The sequence below is a fragment of the Ixodes scapularis genome, unplaced genomic scaffold, assembly GCF_016920785.2.
Source record: "Ixodes scapularis isolate PalLabHiFi unplaced genomic scaffold, ASM1692078v2 PGA_scaffold1__304_contigs__length_218370807, whole genome shotgun sequence".
Taxonomy (NCBI): domain Eukaryota; kingdom Metazoa; phylum Arthropoda; class Arachnida; order Ixodida; family Ixodidae; genus Ixodes; species Ixodes scapularis.
Genome location: NW_024609846.1, coordinates 82,822,387 through 82,845,183, shown reverse-complemented (window position 1 = coordinate 82,845,183; position 22,797 = coordinate 82,822,387). Strand labels below are relative to the sequence as shown.

Sequence of the window (22,797 nt, the reverse complement as noted above, 5' to 3'; positions counted from 1 at the left end):
AATTAAGTTGAAAGTTGCGCTGTGACCTGTTGTCATCGTCTGCGTCGTCCCCGTTTTATATATATATATATATATTTTTTTTTTTTGCATTACGTTAAAATTGAACTTCAATGGCCCACATTCTGGGACATTCCGTTGAATAAAAAGATTTCGAGGAAATATTAAACTTCTAATTGATCTGTGTTCTATGATACCAAGGAATTACGGTACTCGAGAACATCCCAATCTTCTATCAAGAAAAGTTGACACTTATAATTTTGTAAACGAGGCCTATAGAATCCAATGCAAAACAAAAAGTGTAGAGCCGTGAAATAAAAACTATACGCGTTAAAATGTTTAATTACTGCTTATTGATGTTGTATGACTTCGTCTAAAATATTACTGAGGAACATATGTTTGTTGTTGCGATGTTCAGTTGAAATTCTCATTTTAGAGCATGTGCCGATCGGCATTGATGTCCTAGAAAGTTGGGGAGTGAAACTAGCCCAACACTGCATTTTAACCAAACATTAAAAAAACTACTTAAAACCAAGGATTTTGTGTGTTTGATCTCCCTCGCAAAAGATGGGAGGATTGTGAAGTAAAGGTAGTTTTGCCAAATATTTAGACGACCGTATTTTGACAGAGGGACTTTCAAAAATTAAAATACCGTAAGGAAAAAAAAAAATGCACCATTTTCTTCTGCGTCACAATTGGAGTGATTTTATAAATATCACTCGAATCTGTCGATTGCTGTTGCTCGTAACAGTCGTTCTTAATCTTTCGAAAGTCCTTGACGCTGTAGGTTCTACTTTTTTGTTTTCTTTGTCTCCATAGTTTAGTTACGTCGCTACGGCTGTTTTTACTCACTCTCTAGCGTTACGAGACGTGGCCCCCGGTGCATTATTTAAGGACATATCGTCACGAATAGAAGCAACAAGTCAAAAAGGAGTGAACTAAAAAAAAAGTTTAATACGCGAATTTGTGCCAAAGAAAATAAAGAACGAGCTCGGCGAGACAGCAGAAAACCGTGTGACGATTTGGCGGCGTAACAGCAAGCGAGAGCGAGACTGCCTTCGTCACGCCCGATGGACTGTACAATTTCAAGGTGATGACCTTCGCACTGTGTACGGCTCCAGCGTGTCATGGACACCGTATTGGCAGGCTTCAAATGGCACAGCTGTCTGCTTTACCTCGACGACGTCGTGGTATTCTCAGCCAACTTCGACGAGTACTTTCGGCGCCTTCGGGCCGTTCTTCAAGCAATTAGAACCGCCGGCGAAGTGCCCGTTCACCCACGGCGACCTTAAGTTCGTAGGTCACGTTGTGAGCAACGAAGATGTTCGTCCTGACCACGAGTAAGAATAAACGTAAATCTTCTAGAATTCCGTGACCGGGAGCCGCTTGCTCGGCCCTGCGCGCGGTAACATTTTATTGCTTTCTTGCGCTGTGAAGGCAATATTAGACGCATAATTGTGTCAACAGCTCTGAGTAAAAATGACAGCCAAAAATCTATCGTCACTAGGAAACAAAAATTAACTCCACTGTCCCATTAAACTTCAGATCCGTTTGCGCTGACAGACAGTGGCGCATTCAGAGGCGGGGTCCGGATGTCCTGACCTCCCTCTTGAATTCTGCATGTGTAATTATTTATGGCCGGGAAACGGGGAGGGGGGATCTTGATACGCTTGCCCCCCCCCCCCCCCCCCCCCCCCCCGCCCCCCCTCTGAAGATACCTGCGTCCGCCCCTGCGCAGATTGTGGTTGCTGGGTGGATTTTGTAAATTACTACATAGAGCAGCATTCGCGATAGCACAGTATGCTAGTTATCAATAGAAGTTCATGATTCGTTACCGGTCGATGGCACATGGCACAAGATGGTTTTTAGGTAACGTACCATTTTCAGGTTGACAGACTCCCAGCCGTGGTTGGTTGGGAGTCTGGAATCTTCAAGAGATCGCTGAACTTTCCCGGTGTTAATGGGTCTGCTTAAACTTACGCACCTTACAGTTGCGTTTCGAGATAATTTTTTTTTTGTCTCGCAGTATAACAACATCCGACGAAGAAGCGAAGAAGCCTTCGCCAACCGAAACACCGGCGAAAAAACGCCGCATTGCGTTCACACTGAGACCACGTGAGAGCAGTTCCGTGCAGTCCAAGAAAGGGAGCACCACCTGGAGATCTTGGTTGGTGATTATCGCAGCGTTGCTTCAATCGCGTCACTTACGTGGTATTCCTCAAACCTTTTGTGGGCCTCCTTCAGGCTTGCAGAAAACACCCTTGCCGCCGACGGAATTCGCTCGGCGGAAATAGTCCGTACCTTTCGCCTCACGACAGCGCCCACGCGGGTCTGGTCTCTTGAGCGTTCTGCGAACACCCCTTGTTTGCCAGTCCATGCTGGCTCGTTCCTGCGTTAATATTTTTATTATTTATTTATTTATTGTGTTCTGTAGAGCTTACGAATGGTCCTGGCAGGAAAGGCAAATAGAAATATACAGCAAATCTTGAGCAAGTTCAGAAAAACGCAAACCGTTTCTAAAAAAAAAAAAAAAAATACCTATTGCATTTAATCATAAAAACGGCCTTTACAATGCGGACTATACACTAAACAGAACCAACATGAAAAGGTACCCTTTTACAAATACCTTGGAATAACACTCACTTAAGACTTAATGAATTAAATCAAACGGATGCGAAAATATGATAAATACTGCTACAAGAGTTACAACGGAATCATCGACATTATTAGATCTATTTATTACAAGCTACGGTACATCATATATTAAATCTGGCGTAGTGATAGCTGATATAAGCGATCACTTGGGTATATTTTTGTGTATAAAGAAAAATCTAACTATAAACATAAAATATAATGATCAGTTAGCTATACAGTTTCAGAATATAACGCCTGATAACATGAACGAATTCAGAAAAAACTATCTTGTACGGATTGGGATGATGTCCTTCATGAAACGAACGCAGATAAAGCATATGACTTGTTCTTGAACAAATTCAAACAACTATATGAAAGCTGCTTTCCGTATAAAAAATTAAGCACTCATAGAAAACGTCGTAAACCGTGGATTACAAAAAATTTGCTCACAAAAATTCGTACTAAAATGCGTTATATCAAAAACTTGTAAAAACAAAATCACTCAAAGAACTAACAGTATTTAAACGTTATCGAAACCAATTAAACAAAGAACTCCCAAATGCTAAGAAAATGTATTTTTGTGACTTTTTTCTTTCTTGTAATAATAGAGTCGACGTTGTGTGGAAAAAACTAAACTCTGTATTGGGTCGTTCGTGCGCCACAAAACAAGTTTTAAAGATCAGCCACAATGATCGAGAACTGTCAGGACAAGCATTGTCAAATGCGTTTAATGACTATTATGTAAGTCTAGTTAAAGAACGTCCAGAGTCAGATGCTTGCAAATATATAAATGCTCGAAATAATGAATCCATGTTTCTTATGCCTGTTACGGCTTCAGAGGTAATATCTGTCTTTAATGTACTAAAAACTAGCCAAAGTTGCGACCCCGATGGATTGCAGATCAAACCAATTAAATACGTAATTGACCTTATTTCTCTTTCCTTAGCACATATATTCAATCTCTGTTTCATAAACGGTGAGTTTCCCTGTCAAATGCAACTAGCGAAGGTAACAGTTTTATATAAAAAATAAAATAAAAACGAACTGGGCAATTATCGACCCGTTTCAATTCTTCTTGTTTTCTCTAAGGGTTTAGAAAAAGTTATACTACTTCAAATGACAACATTTGCTGATAATCATAACTTAATTAGCTCGTCGCAGTTTGGTTTTCGAAAACATCGATCCACAGAACTGGCTCTCCTTGCGCAAAAAGAACATATACTTAGAAATTTTGAAAAAAAGAAACTCACTCTCGGCTTATTTGTAGACTTTACTAAAGCGTTCGACTATCTAGATCATAATTTGCTACTAAAGAAGTTAGATATGTATGGATTTCGTGGTCATGTATCAAAACTTCTACGTTCATATTTATCTTCCCGCAGACAGTATGTTCATATAAACGGCCACTCATCTGAAATAAAACCGATTGAATCAGGGGTTCCCCAGGGAAGCATTTTCGGGCCATTCTTATTCAATGTATATATAAATGATATCGTAAATATTAGTCACTCAACTCATTTTTTTATTTATGCAGATGATGCAAGCTTGCTGTTTGATGGTGATGATGCGTCGGAGCTTATTGATTACGTGAACGAAACACTAGAAAAGCTTAATAGATGGAGTAGACATAATGCATTAAAAATAAACGCCGTTAAGACAAAAGCGGTTATATTCCGACCTAAGAATAAACATATTAATGTTACCAAGGATATTTTTATAAATTCTTCTCAGATAGAAATTGTTCCCGCATTTAAAACTTTGGGCGTTATTTTTCAAGAAAATTTGTCATGGGACGACCATATTAATCATATCGTATCAAAATTATCTAGCATCGTCAGTGTTCTATATCGTCATAAAGACACTCTACCGCTTAGAACAAAGTTAATATTATATAATTCATTATTTTATTCAAATTTAAATTATGGTCAACTCATATGGGGCACTACTACCTATACTAACCTCCACAAAATCTTTATGTTACAAAAAAAGATATTAAGAAGTATCTCTAATGTGCCACTAGAATATCCAACCGATTATCTTTTCAGTAAAATTGGTGTGATGAAAATTTTTGATTTATACAAATATCGTTTATGTGCAAAGTATAAAATAGAAACAAATTTATCCCAATATCACGTTAAAAACTTAGCGAAGCTAAGAGATAAAATTTATAGATACCCAACACGAATTAAAGAACCTTGGGAAGTACGCTTTTTTAGAACAAATTACGGCCACCAAAGTTTAAAATATACTTTGCCGACTACCCTTAACCAGCTTACTAGGCAAGGTATTGAGCTAAGCAATATATCGGTGAGCATCTTACGGGAAATGTTTATTTCAAATGTTAATTTCTAGCCACATTGTCCGCAATAAGCGCTAAAATCTTTTGAATCGTCGATGTTTTCTTTCGCGTTTATTTCGGTGATGTCCTAACGTCCTGTGTATGTTTTCGCTATTGTGTAAATTGTATGAATATGCTACTTATCTTGTATAGCGCCAGCTCTTTTTTTTGTCAAGTTTCTCAAACATGTAGTACACATGTCATGTTTTATTTTTGTATAATTTCTTTGGCACCTGCATCGCGACTGCTGGTATAGGTGGCTCGGGGCTCGTCAAGCTGTTTTTACAGCTTTTTTCCCATGTCACCTTTTCAACATTGTATTTTGTTGGGAAAAAATAAAGCTATTATAATTATTATTATCATTACTTAACATTTGGAACATTCATATTGAAGATATGCTGAAAAAATCAGCGCTCAATTTGGGCTTTTTAAGCAATTTGCATAAGGCTTCCACTTCCATCAGCCTTTTAGCCTATAAACACACTCTACCGCTTAGAACAAAGTTAATATTATATAATTCATTATTTTATTCAAATTTAAATTATGGTCAACTCATATGGGGCACTACTACCTATACTAACCTCCACAAAATCTTTATGTTACAAAAAAAGATATTAAGAAGTATCTCTAATGTGCCACTAGAACATCCAACCGATTATCTTTTCAGTAAAATTGGTGTGATGAAAATTTCTGATTTATACAAATATCGTTTATGTGCAAAGTATAAAATAGAAACAAATTTATCCCAATATCACGTTAAAACCTTAGCGAAGCTAAGAGATAAAATTTATAGATACCCATGGAAGTAATATATAGAACAAAGCCGCAGGTTTCATCCATCAGAGCAATTCACCCCTCGCAAGCGTAACACACCTCAAATCAGAATTAAATGTTTCGACCCTGTTAACACGTGGACAATTGTCTCGACTGTGCTTCTGGCATAACAAGTATCAGAAACTGCCTCATATAAGCTCTACGTATATTGTTATCATCGTTCTTACATATCTCAGCGGTGTGACCATATTCTTAAAATTTAACCGCATGCAACGAATTAATAGACATAAATGTTCCCCACTTTCCCCGCGCACCACTGACATGGAGTACACTCAATGAAAATATTGTAACTGATAATCCTATTTCATTCCGCTCTAAATGCAAAGAGGTTTTAAACATGTAGTGCTTTTGTTTTGTTTCTTTTGTGCTTCCTTGCGTGCTGCTTACACGATATTCCATTCGCGCCCAGAGATGCTCGTTCTTACTCTTTTATGTGACAGTCTGCCCATCTTTTAATCCCCCCCCCCCCCTTTTTTATGTAATACATCCTACGGATGACTTTGAGCGAAAATAGACTTTAATTTGAATTTAATAACAAATAAAAAAACATCGATATATAGGTGCACGGGAAGCTACCCACAGGACTGAAATCAGCAGGCGTTCAAAGACAGCCTCTAGTCCTGCAGTGTTTGAAAAACCGCTGCCGACGCTTCAATGCCACGCGGTATAAAATAGGTAAAACTCCTCAGTGCCGAGAGAGCGTCTTGTATTGTCTTGGTGATACGAAAATTCAGTAACCGAACAAAGTGAAGATGGGACACAACGTGTGTCGTCTACGGTCTACTATGGTTGACTAAGCCTACTACTGCGTCAGTTTTGTTCCACAGACCTTCCTTGTGGGTGCTGTTTGTGTAGTTCGCAACTTTTTTTTGTCATAAAGCACGGGCTCTCAAACCGGGTTCCTTGGAGTTTTTCACCCTCATGGGTTCCCTAAGGTTGTGAAATTCCTACTTTCCTCCACTGTTTCTGCCCAAAAATATGCATATTTCGAGTTTAAGCACTATTTTAACGAATCACATCATCCCCCCCCCCCCCCCCCCCCCGTCCCTAATGGATGCGTCGCGATGAACAAAAAAACACTTTCAATTGTACGTGCATTATTAATTACAAGGTCTGTAGGCTTCGGTCACTGTTGTACCGCATCAACGCGCCAAAACTGGGAGGTGTTTCTCGGCAGCCGTTCAGGGAAGATCTCGAGATAGAAAAAAAGTTTGCGAGAATTCCCCGCATAAAGCATCGAATATTTCCTTAATCTTCATACGCACATCTGCTGCACAACGACACTCGCGAGACGGCGCCATTTGAAACTGGATAACTCCGGTAGCTCAGGTGAACCAATACCACTTATACTTGGTTTCATCTTCAAGTCCAGACGTAGCTGACGCTGCGAGCTGATAGTGCCTAAGGCCCCTGAATAAGAAAGGTAGCGACATCTTCTCCCTCCTCCTTTGACGCGCACACCTTTTATCTTTATGTCTTGCTTTTTCGCACCCGTGCGTCGACTGTAGCGCCGCCTGGAACGCTCTAAGATAGCAGACGGCCTTCCTATACTTGAGTCAGAGCGCAGTCAAAGGCTTGAAGACACGGAAATACATGGACACAGGCTAAAAGCGCACTGTCACGATCTGCCAGCCGCGAAGAATGTGCTCAAAGAAAGGCAATGAAAGCCGTGACGTTGCACAGTCGGCGTTATTTGATTGGCGGCATGAGCTCATAGCACGCACTGCACTCCGACAGAATAGGCATTCCTTCTCCCTTCTCGTCCCTCATGCACACTTTTATTGTTGGGGAGTTTTCGTAGACCGCGTTTCCACCTCCGCTAAGCCCTCCGCAACGAAGAAGCTGCTACTGCGCCTGCGCGCCGATAGCCTTGACTGTACAGTTCCGGGTAACGTAGCGGGTTGCGGAGGGCGTTGCGGGACGGCAAAAACGATCTACGAAAACTCCCTGTTATCTTTTGCTCTTTCGCGCTCGCGCGTCGACGGTAGCGCCGCCTGGATCGCTCCAAGATAGCAGGCGGCATTCTTCAAAGGATGTCGCTACTTTTCCGTATACAGGGGCTTTAATAGTGCCAACCAGACAGCGTCAAAAAAGCACCATCATGATGTTATCGTGTTTTTTACGTGTTCTATCATCGCCGAACCAGCCATAAGCAAGAAAGGTCAAACGCTGCTGGATCGGTCCAATTAGCTGGTGGCGTCGACTGCGCCTGGACTTAAAGTGAAACGAAGTATAAAAAATTAAACCTGCGCCCCCCTAAAAAAAAAAAAAAAATCGTCATGCCTAGTGGATTTACGTGGCGCTGCATAAAACCACGCCTCACCATCGTCTACTGCGAGTTTTGCATCGTCTCACAACTGGCGCTATGTTAGACGTGCGCTGACCTTGTCTTCTAGCTGGTTTTGGGTGGACTCGGGCCGAATGTGACGTCAGAAAACGCCATTCCCTCTATGCGTTCTTATGGGATGTGGCGAGCGGAAATGTCTATTTTTTTTCCTTGCGGGAAAGATTGGTTTTCGTATACCGATTGCCTTCGCGGCCAAATATTTCGCAGGCAGCGAGTGGGTTCTATCACCTGGCGTCAAAAATCCGCGCGGATCCGCCCGCGATTTTGCGAGTGTAAATAAGACATAAAAGACATTAAAAAAAAAAACACGTGCCTCGTTTCACGAGCCACGTTTCTAATGTTGTGGTGACGAGGACACTGCATGATCATTTCGTCAACATAATTTGGTGCTTCAAACGTGTCTTTGAAAACCCCCAAAGTATTGCTACATTAGACATGAGGAAGATACATAGAAAGGGGGGGACGGACACGAAGACTTCCGCCGTCTTCGTGTCCGTCCGTCCCCCCCTTTCTATGAATCTTCCTCATGTCTAATTACCGTTACCAACACGTTCGTTTTGTACTTATTGCTACATCTTCGCTATATTTTCGCATGATTATGATTGGGTATTTCAGGCTATCGCCAACGGACGACACCTCCACTCTGGATCTTTTGCGGCCATCATACAAAGAGTAAGTAAACGATAACGTAGTTTATTAAAAAAAATAGAGCGTTTCTAAGGTCTTTAGTTACTTCCTGCAACCTGTTCAACAAATGTAGAATACAAGTAATAAGCGAAGGTGGGAAAGGCCCGTGGATATCTATACTCGACAAAAGAGGCGAAGTTCTGATTGAAATTCCCGCCTTCGATGAAGAGGCGGGTTTCAATTTAGCTGTGTTCAATTTAGTTACCTGCAGCTCTTGCACCCGCTGCACCGGGTGCACACCGTCATATTTGGTTTATGAGTGCAGTCTATCTAAAAACGCAGACCGGAAAACCGGAAGTAGTTTCTGCTACGCCCTGCCCTTTTCTGCGCCGTTGTAGGCTAGTGCAGGTATGAATCGAACGCAGCAAGCTGCACCAAGAAGGGCCACGTTCCTTGCTTGATCAATATAAGTACTAGCTGAACCACTTGACCAGATTAGTAAAAAGAACACATTATTTTTGAAAATATAAAGAAGACATATGTGATTTAAATCAAATTTACTTTATTTAAATTAGATTGCTATATGTATTTTTAAACATGGTAGGTACATTTACTAATCCATCAGAATATTAAAAACAATGGGGACAAAATAATCACTGTACATTTAAAATCCACTCTCATTGAAAACGTTTTAGTGATGTAGGCCCTGCCAAACTAAAACAAGAGCAGCTTGTCCTTTTAGATACTACAAACCTTTACCACCTCTTTTTGTACGTTTTGATTTGCTTTATTATTACTTTTAATGTTTTCATTTTTTTTTTGCTATGATTTGATTGCAAGCAAACGCCACGTAACTGGCGAAATAAATGGAAGGTAGACAGAAAGCCCGACGTTCCGATTTGCTCAAAAAAGCATTGCTTTTTGCACGATTTTAACCTGGTACAATCTTCCTTGATTGCTGAATATTTTATTTAGATACAAAACAAATGTAGATAGAAATTATCAAATTAGAGATAAACTGTAGTTAAAAGAAAAATATTTTGGAAAATATTTGGAAGGGAAAGGTTTGATTTAAGTTATCGCAGTAAAACTGATTGGATTTAAATCCCGATTTAAATCATCATGATTTTATTCTCCACCCTGCGCCTGACCTAGCTTCTTTCCAATGAAAAGTTTGTGGCGAATTCGAAACTCACCCAACGGGTTCAGCTGTAGTGCATCGATAAAGGGTATATCTATTCCTAAAATACAATCATGACAGTCAGCGCAAGAAACCGAAATAAACACGCAAGTATAAATGCCTTTGCGATCACGCCGTTTGAGATGATTTAAAGGGAAGCTGAAGAAGTGCTTGAAGATAACGAGTTCGATGTGATTTCTAGAGTATTTTATTCCCGTGAATCTGAATGTCACGTTCGGTTTTCCCGAAAATGTATCTAAACGCGAAAAACCTCGGACCAGTCGTTACGTCATAAATCGATCTTTCGGACGCAAAAGCGCGTGAATCTCTTGTTGGCAGCGCGTGCACTTGCAAGCCCCTGGCACGTATATTCCCCCATACTCACCAGCCATGATGTTTTTTGTTTGTTTTGTTTTGTTCTTTTACCTTTTTGTAAGTAGCAAGGCTTCACGTGCATAGCTTTGATAGGCTCTGAAGATGCGGGAGAGCGAAGATTCCGAAAACTTCTTTTATGATGTAACGCTCCGGGAGGAAGGGGCCTCAGCGGTACTTCGAAAATAATTTTCTGCACTCTCCGTGTACCAAATTAAAAATAATAATAATAATATCAATATTTATAAACCTGGAGGCCAAATGAAAACGATTTAAGTGTTTATACTAAAATACAAAACCGCGTCAGTTTTGCACGGGAAGTAAAGGGAGTATTCACTGGACGCCATATCTGTGGGTGCTGTTAAGAGCGCATGCTCAGAACGAGCTCACATCAATAGGCTGCTAAGACCGGCACTCTTGATGGTGCGGAATGCACGTTGCAAAATAACTGTGGAAGCTGGCCATCATCAGCACGCGCTCATCATTTGCGCACACAGCTATGGCCGCCAGTGAATACTTCCTCTACATTACTTTAAGCCGGGTTCACACTGCTCATACATTATACAAAAGACAGTCTGCAAACATGAGTCACCGCAATATCCGTGGTTCGAATGCCGCGTGCCAAGTTTCTTTCTTGAACTCATTGTCACGTGGCATTCGAAGCACGGATCTCGCGGCGACGTTCGAATCTGTATGCAGACTGTCTTTTGTGTGATGTGTATGTTTAGATTCCTCGTTGTCAGGGATCGAGACGTTTTTCGGGTTCTTCTCAATTTCCCAGGGGTGCTGTGGAGACATTCTTCAGGTTCTTCTACGTCGTCTTGTTTCTCGGATTCGGGACCCTGGTCGTGACGATATTGTGGATGAAGCTTTATAGGCGAACCGAGTTTACGCTCGAAACCTACTTTGGAAGGTTTCAAGGCAGAGTCGAGACCTTGGAAGGCGAAAGCGTGTACGCGTTTCTGGGCGTTCCTTTCGGCGAACTGAAGGGTTCCCGCTTCGCCAGGGCAGCCGCCTATGTGCCCCCGATGAACGGAACCGTTCCCCATCACCCCGGTGTCAGGTACGTGGTCTTCCAGTAGGCTGGTTTTTCTCGGCAAGGGGGTGCTGTAGCGTCCGCGAGACACACAACGCGACCACAGCTATGGAATACGCCTCCGATTGGCGTGTTTACCGCGTAAATTATCCCTGGATTTCTGCCCCATGAGGTCACAGATGTGTTATGTTTAGGGTTTTGTGTTTTCGGCATATAAAGGTAAACACCGAAAATTAACCCCCGAGGCGGTTTTTTTATAATCGGTGAAAAACGAAAAACGCAAAACTTAAAGGGGCCCTGCAAGGACTTTTTTACTGGATTTTAATTTACACGGAACCTAAGCGCACAGAACGTGGTAACTTAGTGAAACTTTTATTTTCTCAAAATTCGCTGTATTTTAAAAGTTATAGGCAAATTAAAATGACAAAAACAAGCAAAAAATAACCTCCCTCATGACGTCCTTGGTTGCTTGAGCGGCCGTGAACTAGAGGAGGGGCAGTGTGCTCATCGCGAGCGCTCACGGCTGCCGCACTCCGTGTCGACGGCGCGAGAGGGCGCCACTAAAGCATGTTCTGCATAGGCTGTATGCATGCAGCGGGCAGCCAAAGCGGCTCTCATTGCATTTGCTGTGCGATTAAACACTAATTCGGCCTTTCATTTGCCACAAACGACAGCAAACACGGGGTAAAGATCAGTTCAGAATGGGAGCAACTTCGAGCTGCCATACCGCGAAACGGCCAAACCGCAGGACAAAGCATCTCGGTCGGAACCACTGATCTCAATGACAATTGCTGGATCGCGCTTGCCGCTTCCGCAAGTGAAGCCACCGGGCTTCACTTGCGCTGCAGCGAACAAGCGGGGAAGCGCGATCCAGCAATTGTCATAGAGATCAGTGGTCGGAACGCTCGGAGCCGGTCGGATCCTCCTGTCCATACGACCGCAGCGCCGCCGCGTACATCCGGGACCTTTCCGTGTCGGCGCTCCCACTACTCCTTTCCAGTCAAGGAGGATAGAAGGGTAGGAGAGGGCATGACGTCGGCCGCGTAGCCTCCACAAGCCATGCTCCCTTGACGCCTCGCCTCTTTCTCATTTTCCTCCTTACTCTCCTCACTTACCATGCCAACGTGACCACATCACGTGACCGTAGCTAGCCTTCGTCTTGCTATAGGGTACTAGAATACACCACAGTCTAGCCTTCGATCTGATAAAACCTACTGGACGGAGCGCGCGCAAGCCTGCAAGGAGTCTTTCTACAATCAACCATCCATCTCACACGTGACATGTCACGCGCACCAATTGCCAGAGAGATCTGCGGTCACGCTGGGCACAAAATCGTTTAAACTTTTTATGACTAGGCTTCACCAATATTGCAACGTGCCCCCTCCTAGTACTTCTAACCTCCTTGTTTCCAGTACGCGCCGCCTTTTGCACCGCTTGGTGGCGGGTATGTCGACGGGTCATTTCTTGTTTCCGTACTTTATAAACTGCATTTGTTTCTTTTCTCATCTAAAATAGTGAACAAAAACTACTTTTGTGAGTAATTGAAACGGTTCGCGCCACTTAAATTTTGTATTTCGACTAAAAAGAAGCTTTTAGCGTCTCTGACCAGTAGTAAGCCCAGGACCAAAGACGTCACATTTTGCGCGCTTTCGGTACCGCGGGTCGCCCTCGTCGGTGGAGGAGGATTCCGCGTCGTCCGCTTAAAATATAACGCACCTCTCCGTGCCCGCTGGCTTGCCTGAACTTCAAGAAACGTGGAAACCGGAAAAAAGGTAGACGCTTAAATAGGATTGCAGGGCCCCTTTACGCTGTCCTTGGAAAAAAAAAAGTTGAATTTATTTACTTTACGTGAAGATGGGGGACGAAGGAAGCTGTTATCTTTACGACAACTTTTCAACCATACGACATATATACGATTTACGTATGGTTGCAATGAAGACACGTACACAACTTCGTTGTTTAATTCTCTTTGTTTAATTCTTAGGGCCTAAAGTGGTCATTGCCTTATGGCCACTATAGTAAACCGCCATTGCTTGTATTTTGACTTCGGATACGTTCTTGCTAACGGCGCGTTCTGCCCTCAGCCTCGTCACAGCGCAATCTTAGCTAAGTCGGTGACCATAGATGATAACAAGGGATCAGACTTCTCTACCTAATAATGCCAAGGAAGGCTGACTCACGAGGGTTGCCCCCTCTTTGTAATTATACCTGTCACGACCAATCGGAACGAAGAAGCACCGTTTAAACGGGTTTTTTTGTTTTTTTTTTGTTAATATTTATGGACGCATTTCTTTCCAGATCCTGGCACATAACAGCTTCGCTGTAAAAAACACCAGTTTTACTAGAAAATTCTTTTCTACCTCTCTCTCTCTCTCTTTTTTAATGCATTAACATTAGTGCTTTGGTACATGCGTTGACCTTAGACGTCATTGGAGCACATGTTTAGAGAGTTCGCAACTTCGCTACGGGATGGCGCCACAGCCCTAGCAACCGAAGATCGCCGGTGGAGCTGGGGACGGAGGACGCGGTCGGCGTGCGGGTACGCGCTTTGGACACCCTGGAAGCTCCTGGCATCGCCTATGGAGACCTGTGTGCTCACACGGACTGCGGTTCGGTTTTTCGGCCTGTCACGCCATTCTTGACACACAGTCGTCTTACCATGTCACGTCACACCGGGCCGTAAGTGCACGGTGTCGTCGCCCCTGTATGCACAACGAAATGCCTTTGTAGTTTTTCGCACATCGCGCGCACGTCCTTCATGCGTGCGCTAAGTGATCTGCCTGCACGAGGGAGAAGAGGGGCTTCGGGAATGTTCGCCCCCACAGAAAAGTGTTGAGCAGGGCCGGCACTAAGAATGGGCGACCTGGGCGGTTGCTCAGGACACCATCGAAAGAAAAGCACCACCGCGCAGCCCTCTTGAATTTTTTTTGTTGCTTTTATTTGTTTATTTGAGGACGGCGCACGATATGACGCCATATGCTCGATCGCCATTAATTTTTGAAATGAGGTTCTCGTCTGTCAAAACGCTCGTTTGGTGCCACTACCACGGTGGAAGAAACACATTTAGGTGATGACTCTCTGTCCGACGCGGCGGCGACCTTATGTTCGGCGCTTCGAACGCGCTTCAATTGCATGGGGATAGATGGCGCCCAAGTGTGGGGTTCTTGCCAAACCGACTGCTCCGGTTGGTTCTCCCAGTGGTGGTCCCGCCATTCCCTCGCTCACCGCTTCTTGTTGTACCTCACCGCAGCGGCGCCGTCACGCCGCCACCAAGTCGCCAGAGTCCGTCAATGTGTGTTTTCTTCCTTCTTCTTCGGGTTAAAACTCACCTTCCTGCACGATGGTGGCAGCTGTGATCGACACAGCACTAAAGCAAAACACGAGGCCAGCCACTGGCCGCACACCACCACCACACCACCACACCGCGAAAAAGGGGAGCACGCTACGCCGCCGACACCGTGGCAGCCGAGGAGGGACCTCATACCGCAGCGCACTCTGCCGCGGCGCGGAACCAACTACTACTGGTTCGGGGCTAGCTCCGAACACGATTTGTTCGCTCACTCCCCGCGGGAAAAGCGGCCAGTGGCGTCTCCTAAATGTGTTTCTTCCACCGTGGCCACTACTCACATCTTTACTAACAACGTGATGTCGTTATATAGGGGCGTATAAAAAGGGAGGAAGGGGGGGCGGGGGGGCGCCAAAGCCAGAGTTCGCCCAGGGCGCTTGATGGGTATGGGCCGGCCCTGGTCCTGAGAGGCTGCATTCACCATGATTTGTTATAGACTACATAACCGCCGCGAAAAATGCTCACGCATTTTTTTGAGAATCAGCGTAACGGAAGCAGAAACTTCGGCCACTTTTTATTTCCTCGTTGATCCGGAACACAGACGCACTGAACTGTTTCTCCGGTTGTTCATTTTATCAAAAGCTCATTCGGAACCTGTTTTTTTCTTTTTATTAACTACCGCAGTCTGCAAAGAGTGAATGGGCGCGTTAAGTTAGTGAGCTCCGGACTCCGGACATCTGCGCTCGAGCGCGCGGGTTCGGAGCGTAGGTTAACGGCGCACTTTAGTACCGAGGCGCCATCTGACGCCTATTTTTTTAACGTTTCCGGTTCCGGCTTTCTGGCGCGCGTAAACACGGCTCCCGTCTCGTCGGAACTGCAGTATATCGAAACGTCGAAGAAGTGTTTGTTCGACGACGAGTTCGATGGAATAAGTGCGCAGAGAGGGCGGCAATAGCAAGAGCTTGTATTTGTGCTGTACGCTGTTGGTGCGGCGATTAAAGGTACGCCGAACGCCCCCTGAATTACCAAAAGCCTTAAAGAATGACGGCTGAATGGCCGAATTCATTGGCTCGCCTGATCGTGAAATTGCGGTAAGGTACATGAAAAACTTCGACAAGCATTTGAAGGATGTATGCATACCTTTCTACACCAGCACCATGCTTTTTTTATTTTCCACGATGACGGAACGATTGCACGAGCTGCCAAGCGATCGCCGTCGAAGTATCCACGCATCCAAGCAGGCGCGACTTGCGCGTCCGAGGGAGTCCCTAAAGGCTTCAGCGCAAGCACGAACGACGCCGAGGGCTCCGAGCACTGCATGGCAGCGCAGAACGAGCAGCTCCTACCCACGACCGGGCCTACCTCGGTGCCGTTCCTGGCTAGGCCGGAGCCTTTGGGCCGCGGGGTTCAGTTGGTGCGGTCGCGGTCCGCGAGGTTTGGCGAGGCGAGCGCGATGCATGGCATCCTCGGAGCATTCGAAAGCGAACTCGCTCGCCAAGGATTGCGCACACCCGACGCCTCTGGTCCAGAGTGTCCCGGCGGCCCGGCCGCGTATTTCCAAAACGCTTGGGGTTTCGATGTTTCTTCCGTCTCGTGCGAGACCACCGCGTGAAACCACCTCGAGTAAATTAACCTCGAGTAACCGCGAGACTGGCCGCGAGAGCGGAAACGTCGTCATTACACCGGAAACCAACCTGTTTGAGCTCTCGCGCACCATCTCCGACGACCAGGGGGGTAAAGGTGGGTGAGGAGGAGTGGCAAATCCCGTGCGCCGACATCCTGGGTCCCGAGTGAACGAACGCAAAAGAGAGCGACAGAACACGAGAGAAAGAAAGCAACGTTGCCATGGTAACGCGAAGAGTGAAAACTCTTAGCAATATAAACAGTGATAATTTAACGTCGTAAACTAAATTATGAGCTATTCTAACGCTTATAAAAAGCAATAAAGTCATCACGCTGCATTAACTTCCCTTCTGTCGAAATCTCGGAAATCTGGTGGTTGCGCAGTTTCGTATTCCTCAACCGCGCCCAGCCGCGCCCCACTGGCGAAGCCGGGTACAGTGTTGCCAGGTCTACTTATTTATCAGTAGATCTACTGATTTTGTTCCGGGTCTACTGATTCACTGAAAAACAAGAAAATCTACGGAATTTTTTTTAGTAAACATATTAAAAATTTATTATATGGCCCCTTCAGTTCCCAGTGTTTCCCATCAAAGGAAACTCATAATTAGGGGTGTCGCGAACCGGCCGTGGTTCGAGTTCGACCAGGTTCGACTTTTTCGAACTTTTAGTGAAAAATTCGACGAACCTTGCATTGAGGTTCGACTCGTGTGCGCATGCGCGACAGGCTGGCCAGTTGGCTTCGGATTGGACGGTAATGGCTAAAGGATAAATTAAGGGCAGCGCCGATTGGTGATTTCACTTACTACAGTACAAAAAAGTTAAGTTATTAACCTTTTCAGTGATTAGAATTAGTTTCTTTTAATTGCAACTGTTTATAAAATGAAATAACCCTTTTCTTTAAAAAAAACATTCGCCAAACATAGACATGCTTGTATCAAGGTCTGGCCACACTGTCCACAAAGTCGAACCGGTCGAATTTGGTGAAAAGTTCGAAGGTTCGTCGAACCGGTTCGACCCAGTCGAACCCCGAAAGTTCGACCTAAAAATCTGGTTCGACAAAAGTTCGCGACACCCCTACTCATAATGTCCCAGAATTAAAAACGAAGCACTGGCTAGATGGCCCAGAAGCCCGTCCTATTCGAGTGACGTAGCCGTATATTCATCTATGTATTCACCCAGAGCAGGTTCGACCAGGTTCGACGGTGACATCCGGGCCACAGCCATATATGGAGAGAGTTTGGCTAGCCTATGATCTCGCCGTAACGTCCCTCTCCCGAGTGAGCCAATCAGCCCGCGGCGCAGAGCGAGAGGTGTTTGCGCATGCGCCTGAACTCTCGGCTGCTCCTATACAATCTACTAGAATAGCTTCGAGTTGAGCGGGCGGAATGCATGGGATCGACATCCAAATTTCAGTTATTTTCTTTTATTTGGCAGGCTGTGGCAAGAAAATGATATAATCCTATTCCTCGGTGGCTTAAAAAGCTAACGAATGAAGTTTCTCCACGTTTGAACGTAAACTTTGGGTCAGGCGAAAAAGAAATAAGCCCGTAGCAGACGACGCGTAGCCTCAACAGTGCTCCGGACCAACAGCGTTGCTTCAAAAACCTCCCACAGCCCAGTAAGGAAAGATGGCAGCATGCAGAGGACGTCCATTTGACATGTTCGCGCGCACTTGCCGGAGCGTCTTGTTTCGGTTTCGTTTCAATAATAGCGACAGGTGAAAGTCGCACTGTCGCCTTCATCTGTGATCCCAAAAGTGCCTCAGTCTCCATTTCAAAGAATAATCCTCGAAACAGTCAATAATGACTAAAAGAAAAACATTTATGGAGCCATCTTAATTTGTCCTTCATATAAAGTTACTCGAGAACTGGTCTTGTTTTTTTCTTTCATTTTTATTTGTGTTTATTACCATGTTACTTTATACTATTTCTTCGAAGTGTGTATTAATGGAGATAGCAAAACATGGCAAAACACATATTTCGTAGAATCTACTGATTTTTGTGCAAATCTACTGACTTTTTGGGGATCAATCTGCTGACTTTTTTTTTCTCCATCTGGCAACACTGGCCGGGTATATGGTTTAGTTTAGCGTTAACGCGAGGCCGTACATCTGCGCGCTTTTCAAAAAGAAAGCTTCGAAAGGAACGTGAATATCTTTCCACCGGTAAGTTCGTGAATTGTTGAAGTTCACGAAACTGCTCTGATGATGTAACCGTGTTTGGGACCCAGAAGGTCTGCCTGCATGATCCGCCGCTTGCGGCAGCCAGAATGTGTGGGAAAATGGCGGACCTTTTCCTCTAGAGTTAGTATGTATGATCTCTATGCCGACGACGGAGCTCGCGGAGCGCGCTCCGCCACCGTGCACCGGAAGTGAGACGATGTCGTTTAGTTTAGCTCGAGCGCACTCTGACCGCTAGAGCGCGCTCGAGCGCGTTAACTTAACGCGCCCAATGTGTGCGGAACCGTCTAGACCAGCTAGAGGTGCAGCCAGCGCACCAGCGACAAGCAAACTAGGCGGCAAAGTAAAAAAAAAAAAAAATGATTAGTCGCCACGGGCGGAAGAAAAAAAGACACCCCTTTTTTGTGGCATTTTTGAGTGGCTTCGAGTGGGAGAATTCAACAAAAGTAACTGATTCTTAAAGGGACACTGACAGGGTATTTATGCTCGCCGAGGTTTTTAGTTGTACGTGACATATGAGAGCCCAACTACACAGAACAGAATTTGCGGCTAGAAATTCGGTTTCTTTCCGCCCGAAAACCGCCGATCGAGAACTGGCCGGTTTAAGTCGCGCTTACTCTCTTTTTCGGGGTCACGGGCCGTTTCTAATGTTTAGACGCGACCACCTAATTGAATCAAAGTCGTGGGTGATTGAAGGCACACAGTCAATACTAAAAATAGAAAAAAACAAATATAAAACCCATTTTTTGTGGCTTACAAAAAGCTTCGAATACGTTGATTGAAAAAAAAAAGAAAGTTGCACAGACAACCGGAAACATTCTGTGCGTTCACTGCATAATTCTCAACATGGCGTCGTTTCGCAATTCGTGGGACTCGCGGGTGGCAGCGGACGACGGGTGTGGGACCTCTAGTTCAGAACTATCGTTGACGGTACCGGCGAATTCGGTGTTCCTTCGAAAGAGAAATTTTGCACCGATCAAAAGAATTGATATTCATCCCGTACGATACGCCCGACCAGCAAGCCGATTGCACGAAGACGTTGCCGAACCGTCGTCCCTTCTCGTGGCTAAAGACATCGCTCGCTCAAACGTCAAGCACGAAGTACATATATCGAGTCGAATACGCACGCGTACGTTTTTTTTACTAGGTGCGAATGTGGCCAATGCGCGGTGCTGCCCGACTTTAAGCCGGGAGTGCATGTACTGGAGGGAAATCAGCAGCAAACTTTCCGACATACAGTCGACTGGCTGCATTACTACAAACGAAGGAGTTTCTTCATTAGCTAAGTCGAAAGACGTCCGCTTCACACGCAGTGGACACGGGTTCGATCCGTAGTGTGAGCGTACCATTTTTTTTTTCAGACATTTTGCGATGTTTACGTTTATTATTATATTCTTTTTTTACAGCTATCACTAAAAAAAAATTGTTGTGGACGATATGTTGCTGAACTAAATTGCATGGGATTCCATTTTTGACACTTCCGCACAATGCCACTTTCAGATGCAGGACATGTGAGGTAGCTCTTCACGCACCATCTTGGAAGTATTCTTTTCGGAGCCGATCACGGGAATTCATCACGGGCACTCACTACTCATTTTCCAAACTTCAATGTACAAAATAAGAACTCATCTTGAAGTACAGAGTAGCAAGCGGAACGTACATAACTGCAAAGGAATCGCACGGCGAACGGATCCCGCAACGCATTTCGTCTGCTGCACCCGGAAGAAAAAAAAAAAAAAACAATCGCACGGTCGGGTGTAGTTACGTGACTTCCACCACTCGCTCTCTCCTCTCCACTTCTCCGTGCGGTGCAGGGGTTTCGGTTTCAGTTTCGAGCAGTTGCGTTTTTTGGCTTTATTAAAAAGATACGCGACTCTGTAGCAAAATATTAATTGGGTAGTATTCCCCACCATAAAAATCGCCTAAAAAAATTGATTTTTTTTGTTTTGGGGGGGGGGGGGGTGTAATTAAGCCTCTCTTTGTACTTTTGTAGGGTTCCCGAGAAGCGATTATCCCCCCCCCCCCCCCCCCCCCCCCCCTGCGCCGCGTAAGGATTGGGAGGTGGGCGAGGAGGGTGAACCGCTTTCCCCTGATTCCCCTGAAGTTTGCATTGGCAGCTTATGGAGAGCGCACAGCAAAGAATGGTCAGCCTTGTCAAAAGCTTCCCTCAATTTTCTTCCCATGCATCGTGATGTGAAGCGCAAACGTAGAACGTGCGTTTAGTGGCCTGCGTTTCCTAAGCCGCAAGGAGCGTGCTCTAATGGCTGACAAATCTCTCACAATTCACATGTCAATAAACCGATCTCACTAAGTGTTCGGCGCATGCGTGACGCCGCCATAACTTTAGTTCACGGTAGGCAGACGGCCGTGCATGCGAGGACTCGTGCAGTCTCATGCTTTACAAGCGCGGAGTCCCACCATGGTTATTGCACGTGCAGAAAGACCGAAGTTCCCTCGATGCATTGGGGCAGTGGCGGCGTAGTCAAACTGGCTGGTATAGATCGGTCTATTTGTTTTCAATAAGTTTAAGTATGAATTTCATGCTCATGGAAGCGTCGCGTTTCAGTTTTTATTTTCCCTTGTTGGTGCATTCATTAATTGTGTAAAGTGTTTGGTACGTGTTCAATGAAGTTGTGTTATTTCAGGTGAGTTATAAATTAGGTTTTCTCCAGTAAGTATAAAGTCGCGTTACAAGCCCGATAAACACCGATTTCTCTCTCGCATAGAAACTAGACACCGGAAAACACCGATTAAAAGGAAAAATATACACCGATAAATGACCCTCGAATTGGAAGAAAAATAAATACAGAAAACACTGAACCTATAGTTATTACACTCAGTGTGGAGGCGAGCTGGTGGAAGTTTACCATGGTGCTTTTAAACTCACGATCTTAGCGGTGTCAAAATAGCGGTGGTGGATATGGCGAACGCTTGTTCTGCTGTGTGTTGCTCTGCAGCTTGACAGTACACAGAAACCTCAGCAACCTGAGTTGGGTACCCTGCGACGACAAAAAAAGTTGCGTTCGCTCGTACTTTACGTCGAAACTTCCAATACCAACCACCAGGATCGCGGCATGCAACATTAGAGAAACGTGACGCCTAAACTTCGCGGAACTAGAAACACAAGTGCGGCCAATAAAATATGCTTTACATAATAACCAGGGCATGTGCGTCACACATTTTGCTTTAGAGGACAAACAAAGCACACGAAGGAGACACGGACTAACCCTGCTTGGCTACAGTACCCCCTGTGGAATTAGTTTATTCCTCACACCCATGCTTTCCTCGTTTCGACGCCCGCGGGCCCGGATTAATGAAAACCGAGGTCCGCTCGGTGTGTCCCCCTTTTTACGGCATATGTCGTCGCAAGACCATCTTCGTCTTTCCGACCGCAGGTGTCCTCAGCCCAAGGCAGAAGCGCCCTTAAACTACACGGACCAACTGCGCCAGGAAAACTGCCTGTACCTGAACATCTGGTCGCCGGCGTCCGGTTGCCACATCAGCGTCGAGCCGTGCTCCGGGGTGCGAACCGTGCTGCTCTTCCTCTTCAGCCTGGGCTTCTCCCGAGGCGGTGGGGACTGGTACGACGGCAGCGCCTTCGCCGCCGTCGGAGGCGTCGTAGTGGTGGCGCCCAACTACCGCCTCGGACTGCTCGCCTTCGGCGTGCCTGGTACTGTAGATCATTCCGGTAAAATCGTCTTCTGCGCGATGCCATCGTTGTCTATGCTCTGCTCTTACTTAAGCTGAGTCTGCAACCAAACATACAAGTGCGAGCTAGCCCACCTTCCTGGTCTTGAGACGCGCATTTCTGGCACGAGCGCTCGTTCATCCGGAAGAATGCTTCTAAGCAACGACTTCGAGCTCTCGTGCTCGTGAAATTGGCTGCAGTCTCAGCTTAAGGGTGAACGGAGTATATGGTGGGTTGTGGAACGCGCTCTGAAAATGCGCAGCACCTCTCTTCCGAAGAATATCAGAGTCTCCACAGGGTATTACAGCCAAGTGCCTCCGCATTTCTCGTTCGGGTGTATGTGTTCAAATGTATGTAGGCGCTTTTATCGAAGGAGATGCAGAGTGCCGCACAGCATGCACGAACGAACACAGGCGGAATTTCGGGCGGTTCTCTTCCGTCACAAGATTGAGGTAGAAGCTAGCGGTGTAACAGAATGGGCTGATGTGGCGCGCCAACCTGGGTTCCAAAATTCAGGGCTTGGTACTTACTCGTATAAGCAAAATCCTCAATAGGGCTCACGTCGTAATGTTCGTGATGCAGCTATACTTCCTATCAGCTAAGTCCAGACGCGGCCGACTCTACGAGCTAATGGGACCAATCAAACAGCGCCGAAA

At 45.3% G+C, this 22,797-nt stretch overlaps 1 protein-coding gene across 1 annotated transcript in view; it reads left to right on the top strand.

The window, feature by feature from the left end:
- Positions 1–22,797, top strand: part of LOC8033375 (carboxylesterase 5A) — a 62,427-nt gene that overhangs the window by 3,770 nt on the left and 35,860 nt on the right. Inside the window, exons 3-6 of the mRNA XM_040207391.3 lie at positions 2,024–2,164; positions 8,766–8,822; positions 11,111–11,392; positions 21,849–22,123. Coding sequence (XP_040063325.1) covers positions 2,024–2,164; positions 8,766–8,822; positions 11,111–11,392; positions 21,849–22,123 — 755 coding nt within the window. The remainder of the gene's footprint in view (positions 1–2,023; positions 2,165–8,765; positions 8,823–11,110; positions 11,393–21,848; positions 22,124–22,797) is intronic.